The sequence below is a fragment of the Metopolophium dirhodum genome, chromosome 1 (assembly GCF_019925205.1).
Source record: "Metopolophium dirhodum isolate CAU chromosome 1, ASM1992520v1, whole genome shotgun sequence".
In the NCBI taxonomy this organism is placed as follows: Eukaryota; Metazoa; Arthropoda; class Insecta; order Hemiptera; family Aphididae; genus Metopolophium; species Metopolophium dirhodum.
The window spans coordinates 97222417-97241490 of record NC_083560.1 but is presented as its reverse complement, the minus strand read 5'-3'; the positions used below and the strand labels follow the sequence as shown (position 1 = coordinate 97241490).

The 19074-nt window shown below is 30.9% G+C and overlaps 1 protein-coding gene across 1 annotated transcript; it reads right to left on the bottom strand.

Moving 5' to 3' along the window:
* Positions 1–3979: 3979 nt before the first annotated feature.
* On the bottom strand, positions 3980–5332 carry LOC132937300 (uncharacterized). Its single transcript, XM_061004131.1, has 2 exons — positions 4490–5332; positions 3980–4437 (listed from the first exon to the last, which is right to left on the bottom strand). The coding sequence occupies exons 1-2, from the start codon at positions 5183–5185 to the stop codon at positions 4015–4017; spliced, it is 1119 nt and encodes a 372-aa protein (XP_060860114.1). The 5' UTR covers positions 5186–5332; the 3' UTR covers positions 3980–4014.
* Positions 5333–19074: the final 13742 nt, after the last annotated feature.

Here is a 19074-nt window from a genome sequence, read left to right as displayed (position 1 = left end):
TGAACAGTGCTCTTGATATACATGTTTTAAATTAGTTTCATCTTGTTTGAACAATACTATTAAATTTGCATTATCACGTATCAGCTGTTTAGGTACTTTTGAATAACTCTGAGCCAGATAAAATATATCAATTTTATTGTGGCGACCTCGAGAAAAATAATCTCTTATTACATTTTGTTGTTCTCCAATAACATCATCCAAGATAAAAATTGAGTTCGGTAAAACTTTCTCGGGTGGAATTACTTTATCATTCTCGAAAAAGGTAAAAATGTTGATACCATCAATACCGTCAATAATACGTTTCAGTAATTTATATTTCGGTTGTTCCAGCGTCTTGGAGTATATGTAAACGTTTTCAAATCGCAAACCGTTTTCATCGACAAGTAGAAAATACATCAGATTGGTTTTACCACAACCAGAGCTCCCAAGTACCAACGACCTTATCGTATTTGGGAAAAGTTCACCATGTCTCTGTTGAATTGTCTCGGGAGAATCAATATTATAAATTCGGAGTTTTTTCTCTTGTTCGATAAAGCGCATTTTTTTTTAATTTTTCACTATAAATATAGGTGCTATGTTAGCGATAGCGTCACACGATGTCTCACGTTCGTAAGCGAAACAACAATAAAGGCTCCGGTCTTATTAACTCTGTTATAAATCATTTACCCGTGGAATTACATTTACCTGGTTATAGGTAAGTCGCTACAATATATTATGACTAATAAATCCGTTTTAAATTTTGTGATTAATTGTTTTTAGATTTGCTGGTCCCGGAACCAAATTAAAAGAAAGACTAGCGCGTGGAGAACGCGGAATAAACCGTCTTGACGAGTTGGCCAGAGCCCACGATATCGCATACGAAGAAAGTAATTCACTAACCGATAGACACAGAGCGGACGAAGTATTAGAAAATCAAGCTTGGGAAGTGTTTAAATCTAAAAACACAGGTATCAAGGAAAAAGCTGCGTCTTGGCTGGTCACTACAGCCATGAAGGTCAAACGTAAGATTGGAGCTGGTTGCGGATTTAAACAAATGGTTTTGGCTGCTAAAAATTCGATCAAAAATAAAATTAACGAAAAAAATATAACTAAATTAGTAAAAACATGTCTGTCAGCTGCGAAAAAATCTAAAAAATCTAAAAACAAGAAGACTAAAACTCCAAGGATTATACCGATACCGAAAAAGGGCGGTGTTTTACCATTAATACCTATTTTTGCTGGTTTATCTGCATTAGGTGCACTTACCGGAGGTGTCGGTAATATAGTAAAAGTCGTGAAAGAATTAAATTCTGGTAAAAACACTCCTATTCATTTAGGCAAAGGCTTATATCTAGCACCTCACAAGGGTAGTTCTTATAAAATCGTAAAAGGTAAAGGTTTATACCTAGCACCATACAAGGGCGGATCAGTTAAGAAGAAGAAGAAGTCTAGGTCAAAAAACTAATTGTTACGTTACCCGATAGAGCGTTGTTCGATTATGAAGTTATAAAATACGCTGTCATGTTGAAAATACCTCATTTCATTGGCGTATTTTCTAGAGACAAGTTGCCACAACGTTTAAAAAATCAAGAGTCGGCTGTAGTTAATTTAGACACTGAAATCGGTACAGGTACTCATTGGGTAGCGTATAAGAAAATCGGAAAACAAGTTAAATATTTTGACAGCTACGGAAACTTACCCCCTCCGTTAGAATTACAGAAATATTTCAACGGGTGCAGTATCGAATATAATTACGATAGACATCAAAAATATAATACAACAAACTGTGGTCACTTGTGCTTACAATTTTTATCATGTACACTATAACGTTAACCGGCAACTCGAGTGAATTGTCATGCGACTTTTTTCCACCTATAGAAGTCAGTAAAAATGCTAAAATCTGTCTGCTGGGTTTTCAAACAAATAATTCTATACCTAATGTAAACGAAAAATGCAGCAAAATAGGAATCACAAATAATATCGCTGGTAAGCGTACAAGCGGAAGCTATACAATACCCACTGGATCTTATGAGTTGAAGGAAATCGAAGCGGCAATAATACGTGTATTACCTAATTCAGATACTTTATTCATGTTGAGAGCAGATAATATTACATTAAAATGCTCAATGTTTTGTAGCGAAACTGTAGATTTTTCCATGTCTGATAGTATAGGACAGTTATTGGGGTTTAAAAACCGTAAGTATGGTGCTAATGTCAATCACGTATCAGATGCGTTGGTCAATATTACTAAAACAAACTGTATATATATCGACTCAAATCTGGTTATGGGTTCATTCGTTAACGGTAAGCAGTGCCATACAATACATGAGTTTTACCCGAATGTACCTCCAGGTTATAAAATAATAGAGGTTCCAACACATTTGGTATTTTACCCAATTAATTCTACATCTATAACGCACGCGAGTATAATTTTAAAAAATCAAGACAACGAGTTGGTCGATCTGCGAGGCGAGCCAGTATCGATACGATTATTAATTCAAGACTTGTGATGGGTCTGAAATTTTGTAATATAAATAGGACTGCATATTATGTAAAACCTGTCAGTCGTATTAAAAACAGTAGAAAGGTAACAACTCCGAAGAAGAAGAAATATTCGAAACGTAAACAAGTTGATCATAGTCTAACAGCAGATAATTTGGCTTTTCTACGCTCGCTGAACGCTATTTAATATGGACGATTTGTATTTGGATGTAACGGCTGGATACACCGACGATTGTAAAATAACTCAAATTGACTATCATTCTTTTTTACCGTATTCAACATCTGCTCTTTCCAATAACGATGAGGTGCGTATTGCTCTGCATAACACAGAGTCTTATACTTTACCATGTGAGAGTTATATTTACATCGAGGGGACAATAATCAAACCTGTGGAAATAACTGACGAGATTAGATTCATAAACAACGGACTGGCATTTCTTTTCTCTGAAATGAAATACGAAATAAACGGTACTCAAATTCAGAAACTCGTCAATCCGGGTATATCGTCCACATTAAAAGGATATTGCTCGTATAATAAAACAAATATTTCATCGCGTCATAATGCTGCTTGGGATAGCGACATTAAAACTGCTAATAAAGATTTTATCGATAACGACCATTTTAACGGATGTATTAATCTTAAAGATTTGTTTGGTTTTTGTGAAGATTATAAGCGAATTTTAATAAACTGTAATCAGCAACTTATATTAAATAGAGCATCGATTGATATCAATGCCATCAAGCAGTTTAAAAATAATGAAGTTGTCGCAGACGCTCCTAAACTAAAAGACGTTAAAATAAACATAACAAAAATATTGTGGCGGATGCCTATAGTGAGAGTTAGTGACAGAGAAAAAATTAGACTGTTGAAAGTAATCAATAGTCAGAAACCACTGACATGTGCGTTTAGATCGTGGGAACTGTGTGAATATCCATTTTTACCTCAAAACACTTCGCATTCGTGGAAAGTGAAGACATCCAACAAATTAGAAAAACCTAGGTATGTAATAATCGGTTTTCAAACCGCTAGGAAAAATAGTCCGACTAAAGCAATGTCGTGTTTCGACCATTGTAAAATAAAAAACCTAAAGGTCTATTTAAACGCAGAAGTATTCCCCTATGAAGATTTTCAGTGTGACTTTACCAAGAATAAGATGGCGACATTATATCGCACGTATGCCGAGTTCCAGAAATCTTACTACGGACATGAAGATGTGAAACCTCTGTTGAATCGAGCAGATTTCAAAAATCTGTCTCCAATTATAGTTGTTGACATGAGCAGACAGAACGATAACGTGAAAACATCAACCGTCGACCTCAGGATTGAACTAGAAGCAGACGAAGCGTTCCCAGCTTCAACATCTGCATATTGCTTAATATTACATGACCAAATTATAAATTATAATCCATTTAATGGAGAAGTAAGAACCTTGTAAATACTTATTGTAAACCTTACTATTATTTTAATAAATAAAAAACTTTTTTTTAAGTATCACGCTTGTTTTATTTTCACATAAATTAGTCATACAAATATTAAAATAGACGTCGCTTAACATCACGTACTGGCGTCGGATGCTTGGCGAAGGTTGACTGAGATCGTTTGTGTGATGGCACTGGATGTTCGGTGAAAGTTGGGTAAGGTTGTGGTGGTGATATCGTCCTGAATTGGTAGAAAAAATCAGGCCCATCGTTTACCTCGTATGCCTGCGGGTTGCGAATCTCGGCTGGTGTCCGTGCAGGTCCATCAATATGATCTAGTGCCTGGGAAAAATAAATATAAAATAAATATTGTGTTTTTATTTTTAAAACTATGTTTATATAAATTACCTTAGCTAAAATATCATCCTTAGGCTGATTAAATCCATCACGTGCAGATGAATCGTCGTGTATGCTGAATATATTGCTGACCGGCGAATAGCTTGGCGACGTTGGTGTATCCATTTGACCATTCTGTAACTAAAATTGTATTAAATATTTTTTTACATGTACTACTATATTTATGAATTACCTCATGCGTCAACTGTTGTAACACAGTTTCAGCTAGTTGTACGGTTGCATACATTTGTATTTGACCGATCATGTTTGGGTAAATTTTCTCCGTTCGATCGTCTTGTACGTTTTTAATGAATATTAACATATCTTCTAAATTTTTCGGTGGTGATTTAAGGTGAGCAGATTTCTCATGTAGATACATCGCAAATTCGTCAAACTGCCTTGTAATTAATGGAGCAGTGTTTACTTCTTTCCGTACAATACTTTCGAAAATACTACATTCAAGATATTGAAGCTTAATAAAGTCCTCCCGATTTAACAGTACTCTGCACCCGTCCTGAGTTTTTGACTCTATTACTAGCACATTTTCTCCGCCATACACCATACTGGATATTTTATGAAATTCCGTCTCAAGAAATATGATGCGCTTGTACTGGACCGTATCTAATATAAATGATAAGATATGCCCCATCATAGAGAATATGCGTCTCAGGAAATCCGGCGATATTTTAACATGACGCGATGGTGTTAATAAATGAACGGTGACTTGAAAATTATCAGTAGGATCGACACCGACAAGTATGAATTTGCGTGCTGTAAAGTTGATCGTGTAGCTTGTGGTTTCGATGAGTTCAGCCGGTGGCGATGGTGGTACATACGTAAAGGTCTTCTTCTTGTATAATGCAGCGTTGTCTTCAATTGAACCAGCCATGTTTTTAAAAATTGTTTATTATAAAAATAATAAAGACTTGGAAAAATTGTAAACACTTAACAAATATAATAAAGACGGAGGAGAATCGTACGTGTGTACACTTGACGACAGACTGATTGAATGCCGACTCTTGCGGAGCCTATATAGTGTCCGTTTCACATTCACGTGTTGTAGATATTTCTCATATTAAATAATATAGGTTTATTTCATGATTTTCGGCTATTTGATCGTTTTCAAAAAAACCTACACCGTACTCCAAATGTAGACATACAGTAGATATTTCTGAATTATATCAATAATCGTTTATTTCGTGATTTTCGGCTATTTGATCGTTTTCAAAAAAACCTACACCGTACTCCAAATGTAGACATACAGTAGATATTTCTGATTTATATCAATAAGCGTTTATTTCGTGATTTTCGGCTATTTGATCGTTTTCAAAAAAACCTACACCGTACTCCAAATGTAGACATACAGTAGATATTTCTGAATTATATCAATAAGCGTTTATTTCGTGATTTTCGGCTATTTGAATAAATCTACACCGTCATAACAATAAATATATGCGTCATACGATATTTAATAATAATATATGTTTATTTTTAATTTCACACTCAACGTTGATAGTAGTAATTACTGATAAGGAGATTTATACACCGCACACGTTACGGATAATCGTTATCACTAATGAGGAGTTAATTACTGATAAGGTTACGGTAGTTGCATCAGATGCTGATAGTAGGAGTTAATTACTGATAAGGAGATTTATACACCGCACGCGTTACGGATAATCATTATCACTAATTAACTGATGGTGCGGAGGGTGCGGAGGGTGCGGGGATCAGCGGTCTGAACTCCCCAAATGATACTACTCGCTTCAATGTATGACAAAACGTTGGTGTTATACAATAGGTACACTATTTGCATTGTCACAACTCATTTTTTACTAATCACTAACTTACAATTAACTTACTCGCTCATGTTACACTTACTTTATACTACATACTTACCATAGACACTACACTTTACATAATGTATAACTTATTTCAATTTCGTTACTGCTGTCTCTGATTAGATATTGGTTTTTTCTATTTCATTTATAATACCTATGCTCACAGCTAATAATTTCTATACATTATTTATTTTTTTGTGCATTTTGTGCGTACACTACTCCTATGTACAAAACTCAACTTCTAATTCAATATTTCTCATTTCATTTCAATTGAACACTAACACACGTGCCTAGAGTTAGAGTAATGAATTCTACGGATTACTTTTGTTTGTGTTTCTTATGTACTTAAATACACTTCAACTCAGTGTATTTAAACAAAACACTTTGTATTCTACATTGTAATACATTTTGCATTATGCTACTCTTTTTCATTTTTTTACACCACCACATTACTTTTGTTGACATTATGTGTGAGCATCAATTAAATAAGACTCTGTTGTTGACACTTCTGAGAACATCAACAATACACCAATGTATGCGCTACAAACATGTACCTACACAAGGATTAATGAATTTCAATTTTGTAAAATAAATCAGAAAACCGTGTTACTTTGTTACAGAACAATGCGAGAAGTGTGGGCTGGAGAAAACGCTCCCGGCAGAGATCCTCAGTTGCTTCCAAGGAGAGTGAGAATGCATTTTGTCGCCGACGGAAATGTGGACAGGAGTATTGTAGGGCCCGCCACTTTAAGTGCGAGGAAACAAGCCCGAATCATTTTTCTACATGCTGCAATAACGGTCTGATGGCCGTTTCAGGACCGCGTGTGTTGACACCTGCACCGCATTTACTACAGAGGTTGTTGGTTGAAGATTCGGTAGAAGGTAGACACTACCGAAATAACATCCGCCGGTATAACAACACTTTGGCATTTGCTGCTTTCTCCACCGACCTCAAACACACGGCGCTTGCCAGGTCGGGGACCGAATGGGTTCACTGTTCATGGGCAGGGATATTGGACAATAAGTAATGACTTGATCGGGAACGATCCTATCCAACGCAGATTCTGCCAGCTGTATTTCGTCGAATCCGGCGAGGCAAAACGGATTCGTAGGGACCAGCAGCAATTACTGCCTGCCGCACACCGTCTATTGCCAAGTGTACTCGAAGACTTAGACGGGCTGTTACGGGACATCAATCCATTCGCACAGGCTTTTGAGTAGGTAATATATTTAATTAATTTTACTGAACAATTCACATTTGCATTACACTACACTATAGACAAATCATGTTCACATTGACATTTAGTTTCTCAAAATCGGCTAGCAAGTACGCATGTCATTATTCCAATTACCAATTGTTATAATTAATTACACTATTTGATTAACCTTATCACAGTGTAGATTTACCTGCCTACTTAAACTAGGTATACATTTTGGTTGTGTATTTTTTACTTTGTTTGCATTCATACATTTTCAATTAGTTACAAATACTTACTTTAATAAGTAACTAGAAAAAGATAAATTCTTATTCGCAATCACAACACATTATTCCTAAATATATTAACAATGTTCAGTCACAAATTAAAAGTTAATTTTATTTTGTTCATTTTCAGTTACGGATACAGATTAATTTCTCTTAAAAGTATTCATATACTTGGTAGGTACACGGAAAATTCTTTACATACACTGCTTTTTAATATATACTATGCTACATAAGTTTCTGATTGATGTCAAGTGCTGGTTCTCTATCCCAATAATTGTTGGTCAGCAATTACATATACTAGCGTCATTACGCTTCAATGTATGACAAAACGTTGGTGTTATACACTAGGTACACTATTTGCATTGTCACAACTCATTTTTAACTAATCACTAACTTACAATTAACTTACTCGCTCATGTTACACTTACTTTATACTACATACTTACCATAGACACTACACTTTACATAATGTATAACTTATTTCAATTTCGTTACTGCTGTCTCTGATTAGATATTGGTTTTTTTCTATTTCATTTATAATACCTATGCTCACAGCTAATAATTTCTATACATTATTTATTTTTTTGTGCATTTTGTGCGTACACTACTCCTATGTACAAAACTCAATTTCTAATTCAATATTTCTCATTTCATTTTCAAGTCGAAAATTTAAGCATTATTTCATATACACAGACAGAAAGATAAAATATTACACACAAATTATTATAAAATCAATATATTTATCAAAATATAATAAGTACGTTACTGTAATGTTACAGAATTATAATTTAATACACACAAAAAAACTAGATACTTTATTCAAAATTTACTATTTAACGTTATTATAATGTTATTGTTGTTGAAAAAGAAAATGCAAGACATAACAATAATTTATATATAATAATATGTACTATCATATAACATGTTATTGTAAGTAATTACCAGCTGTCTTGAATGCACTACAAATAAGTACCGCCTAGTCGATTGAAACTTAAAAAAAAAAAGGAGAAATATGTTTTTCATTGGTGCGCTGAGAATAATACCCGTTTCCTTCTTTATTGTTATATTGTTATATAAACACACTTGTTGAAAATAAAACGTATTCAGTACGTCTTTGGTCTCTAGTTTGTTTCACTATACACATTTTCGATTTGAAAAAATGTATCCGGTATATCAATTCATTTTCGAAAATGAAATTTTTTTAGTACACATATATTTATAAAAAAGGTAAAGGTTAATGTCATTAATGTCGCGGTTGTGTAGCTATTATTATAAATAATTATAAATTATATTTTAATTTGTTATAGGTTTATACAGGGAATATTTAGTGCTCGAAGATGATATTGTCAATATTTGTGGAAATTCAGTAGACCAAAACGATGTACTATTTACAAGGGTACTTAGATCTCAACGTTATTACTCTGAACCAAAACTTTACGTCGAAGCTTATAAAATGACAAACCGAAAAAAAAGTGTAGCTTTTACTAAATGGATATTTGGACATTTAATGCTTTATTTACGGGAAAATGAAACATTATTTTCCCAAGTAATATAAATTTTTAACCATTATAATAGCAAACGTTGATTTATTTTTTTTTTTTAGACTGTACAACAACCGTGTACGTCGAACGTTTTAATAGAAGAAATTAATATGTCAAACGGACTAGAATTATTAGGATCACCAATAATTGTAACAACGGAAGAAAATTTGGTAAATATAAACATATATTATAATATTTATAATTGTTAGAAGGATTTTATTGATAATTTTTTTTTTTGTTTACAGACAAACGACAATATCACAGATGTTGTTTTGGAGACGCGAGACTCACATCCGCAGCAATACCTTCAACGACAAAGTGAAATTGTTACCGATCCTGTTACTACAATACCTACAGATTACGATTCGGTAATTTAAAAATGTTTCTCCAAATGATTTACAATATTATATTTGCATAATCTACAATTACTAAATAGATATTTGGACATTTAATGTTTTATTTACTAAAAAATTGTCATAATATTTTATAATATAATATTTTTTTTTACAGCCAATCGATACGGATATCACTGGAAATGTTGTTTTGGAGCCGCGAGACGCACATCAGCAGCAGCAGCAGCAACACTTTCAACGACAAAATGAAAACAATACTTTTGTTTTTGATTCTATTGCTACTATACCTACAGATTACGATTTGGTAATTTAAAAATTATAAGATTCTTAAACGATTTACAATATTTGCATAATATACGATTACATTGTATATAAATCACGACAAACAATTTATCTGTAGATATTTAACAACTTTTTATACTTGTAATATTTATGTTGTGTACACACAACGATACGACGATGGTACTATATGATTTAATATAATATATATTATTATTTTTTTTTCTATACGATCAGCGATATTACGATGATAATGGTTTTCCGAGAAATGAAGTGGAAGACTTTGATGATGAAAATTTGCCAATTACAAATCTTTCAAGTATCAACAAATTATTAGAAGATCCGTTAGTAGAATTAAGCGAAAAATTATGTAAATGTCACATTTGCCATGATGAGTACAAAATAATAGATTTTACATTTAATTTGGATTGTGGACATATTTGTTGTATTCTGTGTATGAGTAAATTAGATAAAAATTCTTGTTGTCCATTTTGTATGTCTACAAAAATAGAATTTTTTATAGTTATGGATTATGTTACAAATAGTTTTAACATGCCGACAGAAAAATTAAAATGGCTTTTAATAAAAAGAGATGAAACCGATAAAAATGAAATTTTTAAATATTTAAAAACACGAGCTGACATTTTAGCAAATAATAAACGATTAGTCCGATTGCTTAAATTGTAATGTTCAAAATATTCGTAATTATTTTTATATGTCAATAGTGTTTAATTATGTATCGTAGACATTTATCGTATAATATTTTATATTAAATAGTAATTGTATAATTATTAATGACCTTTTATTTTGATATTTTATAATAAGTCTTATAATATTATTATTTTTTTTCAATCAGGTTCAGAATTTATTTATATTATAATGATTGTAATTACATATTTGCTGAATTGTATAATGTTTTCAAATATAAAACAAAATTAATTTAATTTTGAATTATTCATAATATATTAGAAATTATGTTACAAATATTCTACTATACAAAGGTTTAAAGACATTAAAATTAATGTTAACATTAATAGTGTATTATGGCGGTAAAAACCACACGGTCGTTGACTGCTGTAATGCGATAATGATTAATTAGAAAGTGGGCCTTTAAAACTTAATAGTCTATAACTCTGTACGCAATATGGTAAAATTTATAGGTTTTCGTACGCTTGACACGGTATCGTTATCGACAATCGTTTTCTCAGTAACGACTAACGAGGTGCAATATTGTTTAACAGAATTTATTGCGCAATATCCATGTTAAGTATATCTTAATAAGTTATTTATACATAAAGACAACAACAACGACGACGAATTAACATTACCAATAAAACACGTACAAGAAAAATTTCTTGTAGAAAATATTCATTTATGCAAATAATAGACGAAAACTTAAATATAAATAAGTATATCATATTATTTGATAATATAATATTATTATAATATTTAATAACAATGGATAAAAAATATAACGAGTACGGTGGGAGAGGGGTAAACGGTTTACAATTTTTAAAATATTTAAAAATTAAAAATTTAATATAATTTTTTTTTTAATTTTTAATCATCTTAAAGTTTTCTTTTTTTATATTTGTTTTTGAATTTTAAAATACCTGTTAAAACATTATCATCGTCGTTGTCGTCGTCGTCGTCGTCGTCGTCATTGGTATCGTCATCGTCTTTTTCTAATTTTTTATTTGGATTTAACAGTTTTGAAACTTTATTTTTTAAATCTGCAACTTGTAAATCTACAAATCTATCATGTTGAGTAAACGTGGTCTTTGATTTGTAATGTTGAGACCAATGCGCTATACAATATACCAGTCTAAAAACCATAACCATAGAAATAGTCTGACTCGTTGTCATTTTGTCAAAACCGCTGTTTACCATAGAATAATTATTCCAACGTATCATATATTCGTTTACCGAACAAGTTAATTCGTCTGCTGTGGGATTTTGTAAAATATTATATTGTTCAAAAATATCAAAATTATCTACTTGTTCCAATTTATGTTCTGAAAAAATAACACTACGATCTAAAAGGTTTTGTAACATTGGTAGCGATATTACTATTATTTTATTGTTTATGCAAATCGGTTCCGGTAACGATACTATTGTCAAGACATAATCAAACATATTATTTCCAATACATAATCCCATTATTTCTAAACACATGGCTAGATATTCTTCGTTGTAGTACGGTAATAAATTTCTAGTGTAAAATTGTTGAACCGTCGATATTAAGCCTTCCCATGATTCCAGAGATACGCTCATAACTCATGTGTTTTTGTCACAGGTCAATAACAATGTTTTACACGTTGTTGTAACGGTATTTTATAATCGTTATTGTTGCGCGACAATATAAACTCCGTGATCGGTGTAAGTTTTGCAATTCGAGTTTTGATAAATTGATAAACGTTTACATAATCTCGCGCCGAAGGTGTTGCTATTTTACCTCCGTAATTATAATACACTATTGTCGATCGGTATTCGTAATAAACAATACTCACGGGCCGACGACAAACGGCCGAAAAGTTTTTACCAAAAAAACTGTCCAATTGTTTTACTAAATCGATTAAAGATAAATTTTCTAAAATTTTGTCAGTATATTCGTGAGTGACACACCCACTGTATACAATATCGTACATTGATTCTCGCGGAAATTTTTGCCAAATATACATAAATAAAACAGTGCGTATTATCGATACCATGACAGATTCGGTTAATATTATTTTTTCGTCGGATCGCGATTCTCTACGTAAATATAGACCGTTTTGAATACGACACACTAGACCATTGGAATCTGATGATAAATCTGTATCGGATAACGTATATACATATCTTGTTTTATTTGATTGTTCATTATACGCGATTGGTATTTCTGAACTTGAATTTTTAACATTTGAACCAATGTCATCAAAATTATTTTCGAAAACAGACGATGCGTCGTCGTCGGTACGTGCACAATTAGAATCTAATGACTCGTGCATATTCGCCGAATCATATAATAAACAATTGTTTTTATACAATTATTTCGTTTCTAATTATCGTCCTATATCTATTGCGTATAAGTTGCACGAAATAGTAAAACCTAAACGTAAAAATTTAGGGTTTCGAATCAAACGATTCAACAGTGAAAAAGATTATGAACATTTTCGCGTCAACAATTGTGACAGTTTTGGATGTACGACTTCCATACGGTCGGCTATAGAACAATTGTACTACGAAGGATATACACACGTTTTCAACATGCGTGGTCCTTTTGCCCAAATCTGTAAAATCGCTAGATTGTATAAAATAACAGTATGCGATAACAGAATGCGACGACACGTCGCTGACCAATATTATAAAAAAATAGAAATCGTAAACCGTTCAGTGTAATAGATTGCAATATTATAGTGTTATAATATATATATATTATGTAACTATAGTGTATTAAAAATAAAGTTTTTTTAACTTGGTACGATTTTTTACAATTTGAAGAAAACGATATAAAAGATTTATAACAACAATGACGTCTACTGAACAATATATAAACGTTCCTCAAATTATGGATAGACTAACAGAATTAGTTTGGTCAATATCGAGAAAAACTTATATGTTTACGTTTAGTGAATTACTCTATACGACTGTATCGTTAACAGGATCGTTCTTTTTACTAATATTATTGATGCCAAAATTTATAACGTTTTTATTTCTGATATTAATTTGCATAGCAGTGGGTATAGTATTTCATGCGTTTTACCGAAAAACCAAAGATAAACCTGAATCTTTACCAATTATTGTAAAAGATCATTATAAACCTAACGAAAAACGGTCATTGAATGCAGAAAAAGTAAAACTGTTAAGAGAAACTAAAAAGGCTACGTAAAATATAAATATTATTTTATTATAATGTATATTAATATATATAAAAAAAAAAATAACACTAGAGAATTATCAATATAGATATAGATTTTATAGTTTTATTCACATTTTATAAATATTATATTATAATATACAATATATATATATAAAAATAACAATAGAAATGTTATGAATTATATATTTTTACAAAAATATTTGTAGTTTTCTTAATTTTGCCAAACTGTTGTAGTTGAACCGCCGATATTTTTTTTATTTTTAAAAATCACTGCGGTCGGACAGGTTACTTGATTGTTTAAATTATTAAACAGTCGCCATATGTCAGTTGTCAAACACCGAGCAATACATTCGTCAAAATTTTTCAAGTTCATTTGATTGTAATATGACAATTCTGCATTCATTATTTCCACAATCGTAGGCATATTGAATAATAAATTCAATACAAGTTTACGATCTTTTATGTTTTTAAAAAATTCGTATTTCTCTCGCAGTTTGAACACGTCTAATATACGAAATTCATTGAAATCATGATTTACAATCTCTAAACCAAACATTATGTCTGGATTTTGTTTTTTGAAAATTTGCCATTCGTGTTTTGGATTTTTTACAATAAATTCTTTACCAATGACTATTGAAGAATTTTTGTGTTTTATAAAATTGTTAGACAATCTATGTTTGGGTAAAACGTCTCCGTAACGTAACACGTATTTATACGTTTTATCAAATAATGTAACATCCATATTATAAGATATACGATATGTTGATAGGATCTGGTCCCATATAAACGCGATACAGTTATCGTTTACAATATCTTGATCGGTATTGTTTTGCTTACAGACACGCTTACGATTATACGAATCTGAACGCGTTTCGGAAAATTCTTCGATGAATTTTTTCCAAAACCTGATCAATTCGGATTTTCCATATTTTTCATCTAAATATTGACAAGCTTGTTGGTTTATAAAATCCAAACCGTCGTCCAATGTTTCTGTAGAAGGCAACGTGTTTTTTATTGTAAATTTAGTTGACATTTTTTGAAATTCTTTTAATTTTCTTCGGTCTTTATAAATGACTAAATTTAACGTGTCTTCGGGATCTGTATATTTTAAATATGTAAAAAGTTTAATAGCTTCGATCCAGATGACATTATCGTCAATTACACGTATCGTATAATAATTTCCAAAACAATTTATAAAATTGTCAAAAAAAAAAACACTTTTTACGGATAATTCGACATCGTCTATAGACAAACAATCAGTTATGTCACCACCTGTTTGTATTTTTTTTTGATAATTATCGTTTGATATTTTTGATAAAATTTCATTCATCCCGTCGACGTTGATGTATTTGTTTGTCGGTATTTCGTTTGAAATTTTTTGAAGATTATCCAAATCTAAATCTTTGTAATCTCGTATATTGTTTTTACTCACAGTTTTATTCAAGTCCAAAGTTTCAGGTGCGTGTATTTTTTTACAAAACGTTTCAAACTCGTACCAAAAAACCGACGACTGGTCCGTTAACGTTATTGAATTCATAATAAATTTTTGTAACCCGTTACGATTATTTAAAATATCGAAAACCTTACTGCAGAAATTGTACGCAGTCTGTTTGTATTTATACAATATACAAAAAAGGTTAGGTGGGGCTTAAGGTTAAAACATTTGAATCGGTCCAACCGGACGCGTCACAGCTATTTGTCTGACCGTAGCTTTGTAATGAATTGTCGTTATGTGAAATACAAATGTTACAAACATAATATTTTTGGATTTAGACCAAATAAGCTTTATTTATTATACAAATGTAATTTTATCGATATTGACTTTTATAACGCGTCTGAAAGACGACAAAACTATTGGGTGTGTAAAAAGAAAAATTATTAAAATATAAAAATATACACATCGCAGCAAAACAAAATTGTAACGCTCTTATATCAGATTTTTTTTTGTTATAAAATTATTGTCATTACTATACCGTATAGTAGTGTATATTTTTACAAATAATAATTATTCAAATAATTTTTTGAGAAAATATTCTAAACATGGAAACCGGATATTTGTCTGACAAATGAGCCATCAGTATAAAAATTGAATATATTATAAATGTCAAAACTATAGTAAAATTTAACGAATAGCTTGTAAAAAATGTCATTTTTTTTTCATTAACATTTTGTTGTTCAGAAAAAAATACAATAGTTTCAAACAATGTGGGTAATTCTAAAGTGAGATCTGGTCTCATGTGTATAGGAATTGTTATATCAAAATTATAAATTTCTTTAACCATATTTTGTTTAGCAAATCTAGGTATTATTATTTTGCGTAACAAATCCATGTTGAATAATTTACACGATATACTGTTTGCGGGAATATAATATAATTGTCCGTCGTCGGTCATTCGATTTACCCATTGTACAGGACGTAAACTTTTAAATTCAGCGCTAGTTAAACGCATTTTATGAAATACAAATATTTATTATATGATTTTCAAAATAATATTTTACTATATTATTATAAATTGTTAGAAAAACATTAATTATTAGTCTTATTACCACTTATTATATTATAATAATAATATGTTTTCACGTATGGGTCTTTATTTGTTCGCCGCGAGAATTACGTTTCTGGAAATAACAAAAAATAGGACGTACACGATAGTTTCGCAGAAAATAGAAAAAACACGTGACCGAGTGGCGCGCGCCGGAATTGATACTCGACGCAGCGTGCGCGTTCTCTCGTCTCTTTGTCAATATTTTTTTTTGTTTTAACACAATGAAAAATTGTTGAAGAAAACAAACATTCTCATCCGCCGGTTATAATATCGTTAGTTGTTATGATTATATATTATATAATTCAATAATTAACCAATCGTCGGGCTACCATGGATCATAAATTGTTGACTTTAGATTTTTTTTTATCGTCAAACATAATATTATATTATATTTTTTCTCGTAAACTATATGTATATTCACAACGCCATCTGTCGTGATTTTTAATTGGTCTTAGAAAAGGGGAGGGATATAAGCTCCGCCCATGTATACGGTCCTAGCGGACGGTTACGCGGACGTGACGGCGTCTGTATAAGGATAAGAGGGGGGGTAGGGGTACACGATGAGTCGTACGAGTGTAATATTGTGTAATTGCTACGACCCGAAACGAAAAAAAAATTTTATTTTATATTAGGATAATGATTTGATATATTTTTTGACAAACGCGTTTAGGCTGAGCGTTTGATAATAAATCTGTCGGAACCGTCGAAATCCGCGCGAATAGACGTTTTTTGTACTACAAAACTATCGAAACGAGAAAAACGACACGTTTCAAATGTTTCTCCATGATATCAGTATATTATGTATGATATATTTTTTTTTTACGTATTGACGTGAAAACAGACGTTTTTTTGTAATATTTTATCGCGACAACAAGATGTGTATTTAAAATAAGAAAAATATAATTATTTTTTAGTTTTTTTTTCATTTACAGAAGGTGACGATATTGTTTTTTTTTCGAATGGTTTTCGGACAACACGTAGCGTTCACATCGAATGCTTTTTTTTTCTTAAGTGACTTTAGTATCTGTCTTTTTTTGATCTGCTATTTAATTTAAATCTTGTAGACAAATATCTTGAACATTTATTATTTTTTTTTAAAGTTTTGATCAGCCATATTTATTACAGATTTTTATGTAATTTGTTCGTTAGAGTTGATTTTTTGACTATCTATATTGAAATTAAGTTAAATTATAATGTCAATGAATAATGTATTATAATACAGAAAACATTAGTAGTTATTATTAATGTCATACTGTCCAAGTCAACAATTGTATAATATTGTATTAAGTTTTATGTGTAACAATGTGAGCAAGAATATAAAACATGGTTTTTCTTAATATAACGTAGTTAACATACGTTTATATTCTTTTGTTGCGCACACACCGATCGGACGAATATTTCTAGTGTTGGGTATCGATATTATTACATTATTTTTATCGTCGCATGACCCTTCGGAAAAATCCGGAAATTTATTCAAATAATTTATTCCGGGATTTATAGTTCCATATTTTAATATGTTATTTGGTTTTGACGGATTGTCTGGACGAACACCCGGGTCTATACTCAAACACTGTAAACGGACTGTACCGAATTGTGTGTCGCCAACTAAATACGATAATAAACCTAATTTTGGATCACATCCTGTCTCGGACGTTTCATTAAATTTTTTATTTCTCAATTCTTCGTGTACACATGCTCCGTGTTTTGAAAAAAATTTCATAGGTCCTTGACATAAAGCTGCACATTGATAATCTACGGCGCTGTATATCAATTCAGTATTACAGTCGTGTTTAAACATTTTAATGGAATCTTCTAACGTTGGTAGATTGACTATATTTTTACCTTTGCTTATCCGTTTGGTAATTATTTGGTTTCGCTTGTCTAAACCGATTGAAACTTCGTAAATATTATAAAATAATAAAAAACATAAAACAATGGACACTACGATTAATAATTTTATAATAACCGATGATTCAGTCAACGACGAAAACATTATTTTAAAAAATTTTATTATTATAATGTTTATATATGTATATATTATATATAATTTTATTATTATATTGTTTGTGTGCGAGTTATTATTTTAAAAAATTAAAAATTATAAATATCATTTATATCTCCAATATAATAATCATACGGTTTATATAGTTTGTTTTTACAAACATTATGTCGTTTCATAAAGTACACCGATTAGGTCCGTACGAAGCGTTAGAAACTATAAACGGTACTATAACTTTTAGAGAAAAACCGGGAAATAAACTTACTAGTTTACAAAATAAATTTAAAAACGATTTCCAAGAGGAATTATTTAACGAAAAAATCAACTTAAATGTGGATATATCCGATAAGGATACAAAAAACCACGTAATAACAAATATAGACAGTTATATGCCATATTTACCGTGCAAATCAATATATAGATATTTATCGTTTTACCCGAAAAATTGGGCTAATTTTCATAAAATGGAAATCTCTGGAGATCAAAATTATGATGTACAAAAAAACGGTAGACAAAATCCAAAAACTAACGTTAAAAAGGTGACAGGTTTCAATTTTGATGTACAAAATCAAAAAACTCGTGACGATCTAACAAAAGTTCTTCAAGATGCAAATAAAATGCTATTGAGTCAAAAACCGAAAAATCCTTTCAACACTGATTAACTTTTAAAAAAAAAAACGATTTTTGCAAAAAATTTGAGGTTTTTATTTGTTTTTTTTTTATCATAGCAGTTTTTGTAAATACTATTACTACGTGTTTTACTATTCAATATCAATATAATATCGTTTATTTTTAAAAATAAAATGCACATAGTATAATACCTAACGTTAGTCGTCGGGTTTTTTAAAATGGTTTACAAAAAAAAAATATTGAT

Coding starts and splice junctions, on each gene's coding strand:
- LOC132937300 (XM_061004131.1), bottom strand. CDS start 5,185: ATGGCTGGTTCAATTGAAGACAACGCTGCATTATACAAGAAGAAGACC. Junction 4,438..4,489: donor TACAACAGTTGACGCATGAG/GTAATTCATAAA, acceptor ATACAATTTTAG/TTACAGAATGGTCAAATGGA.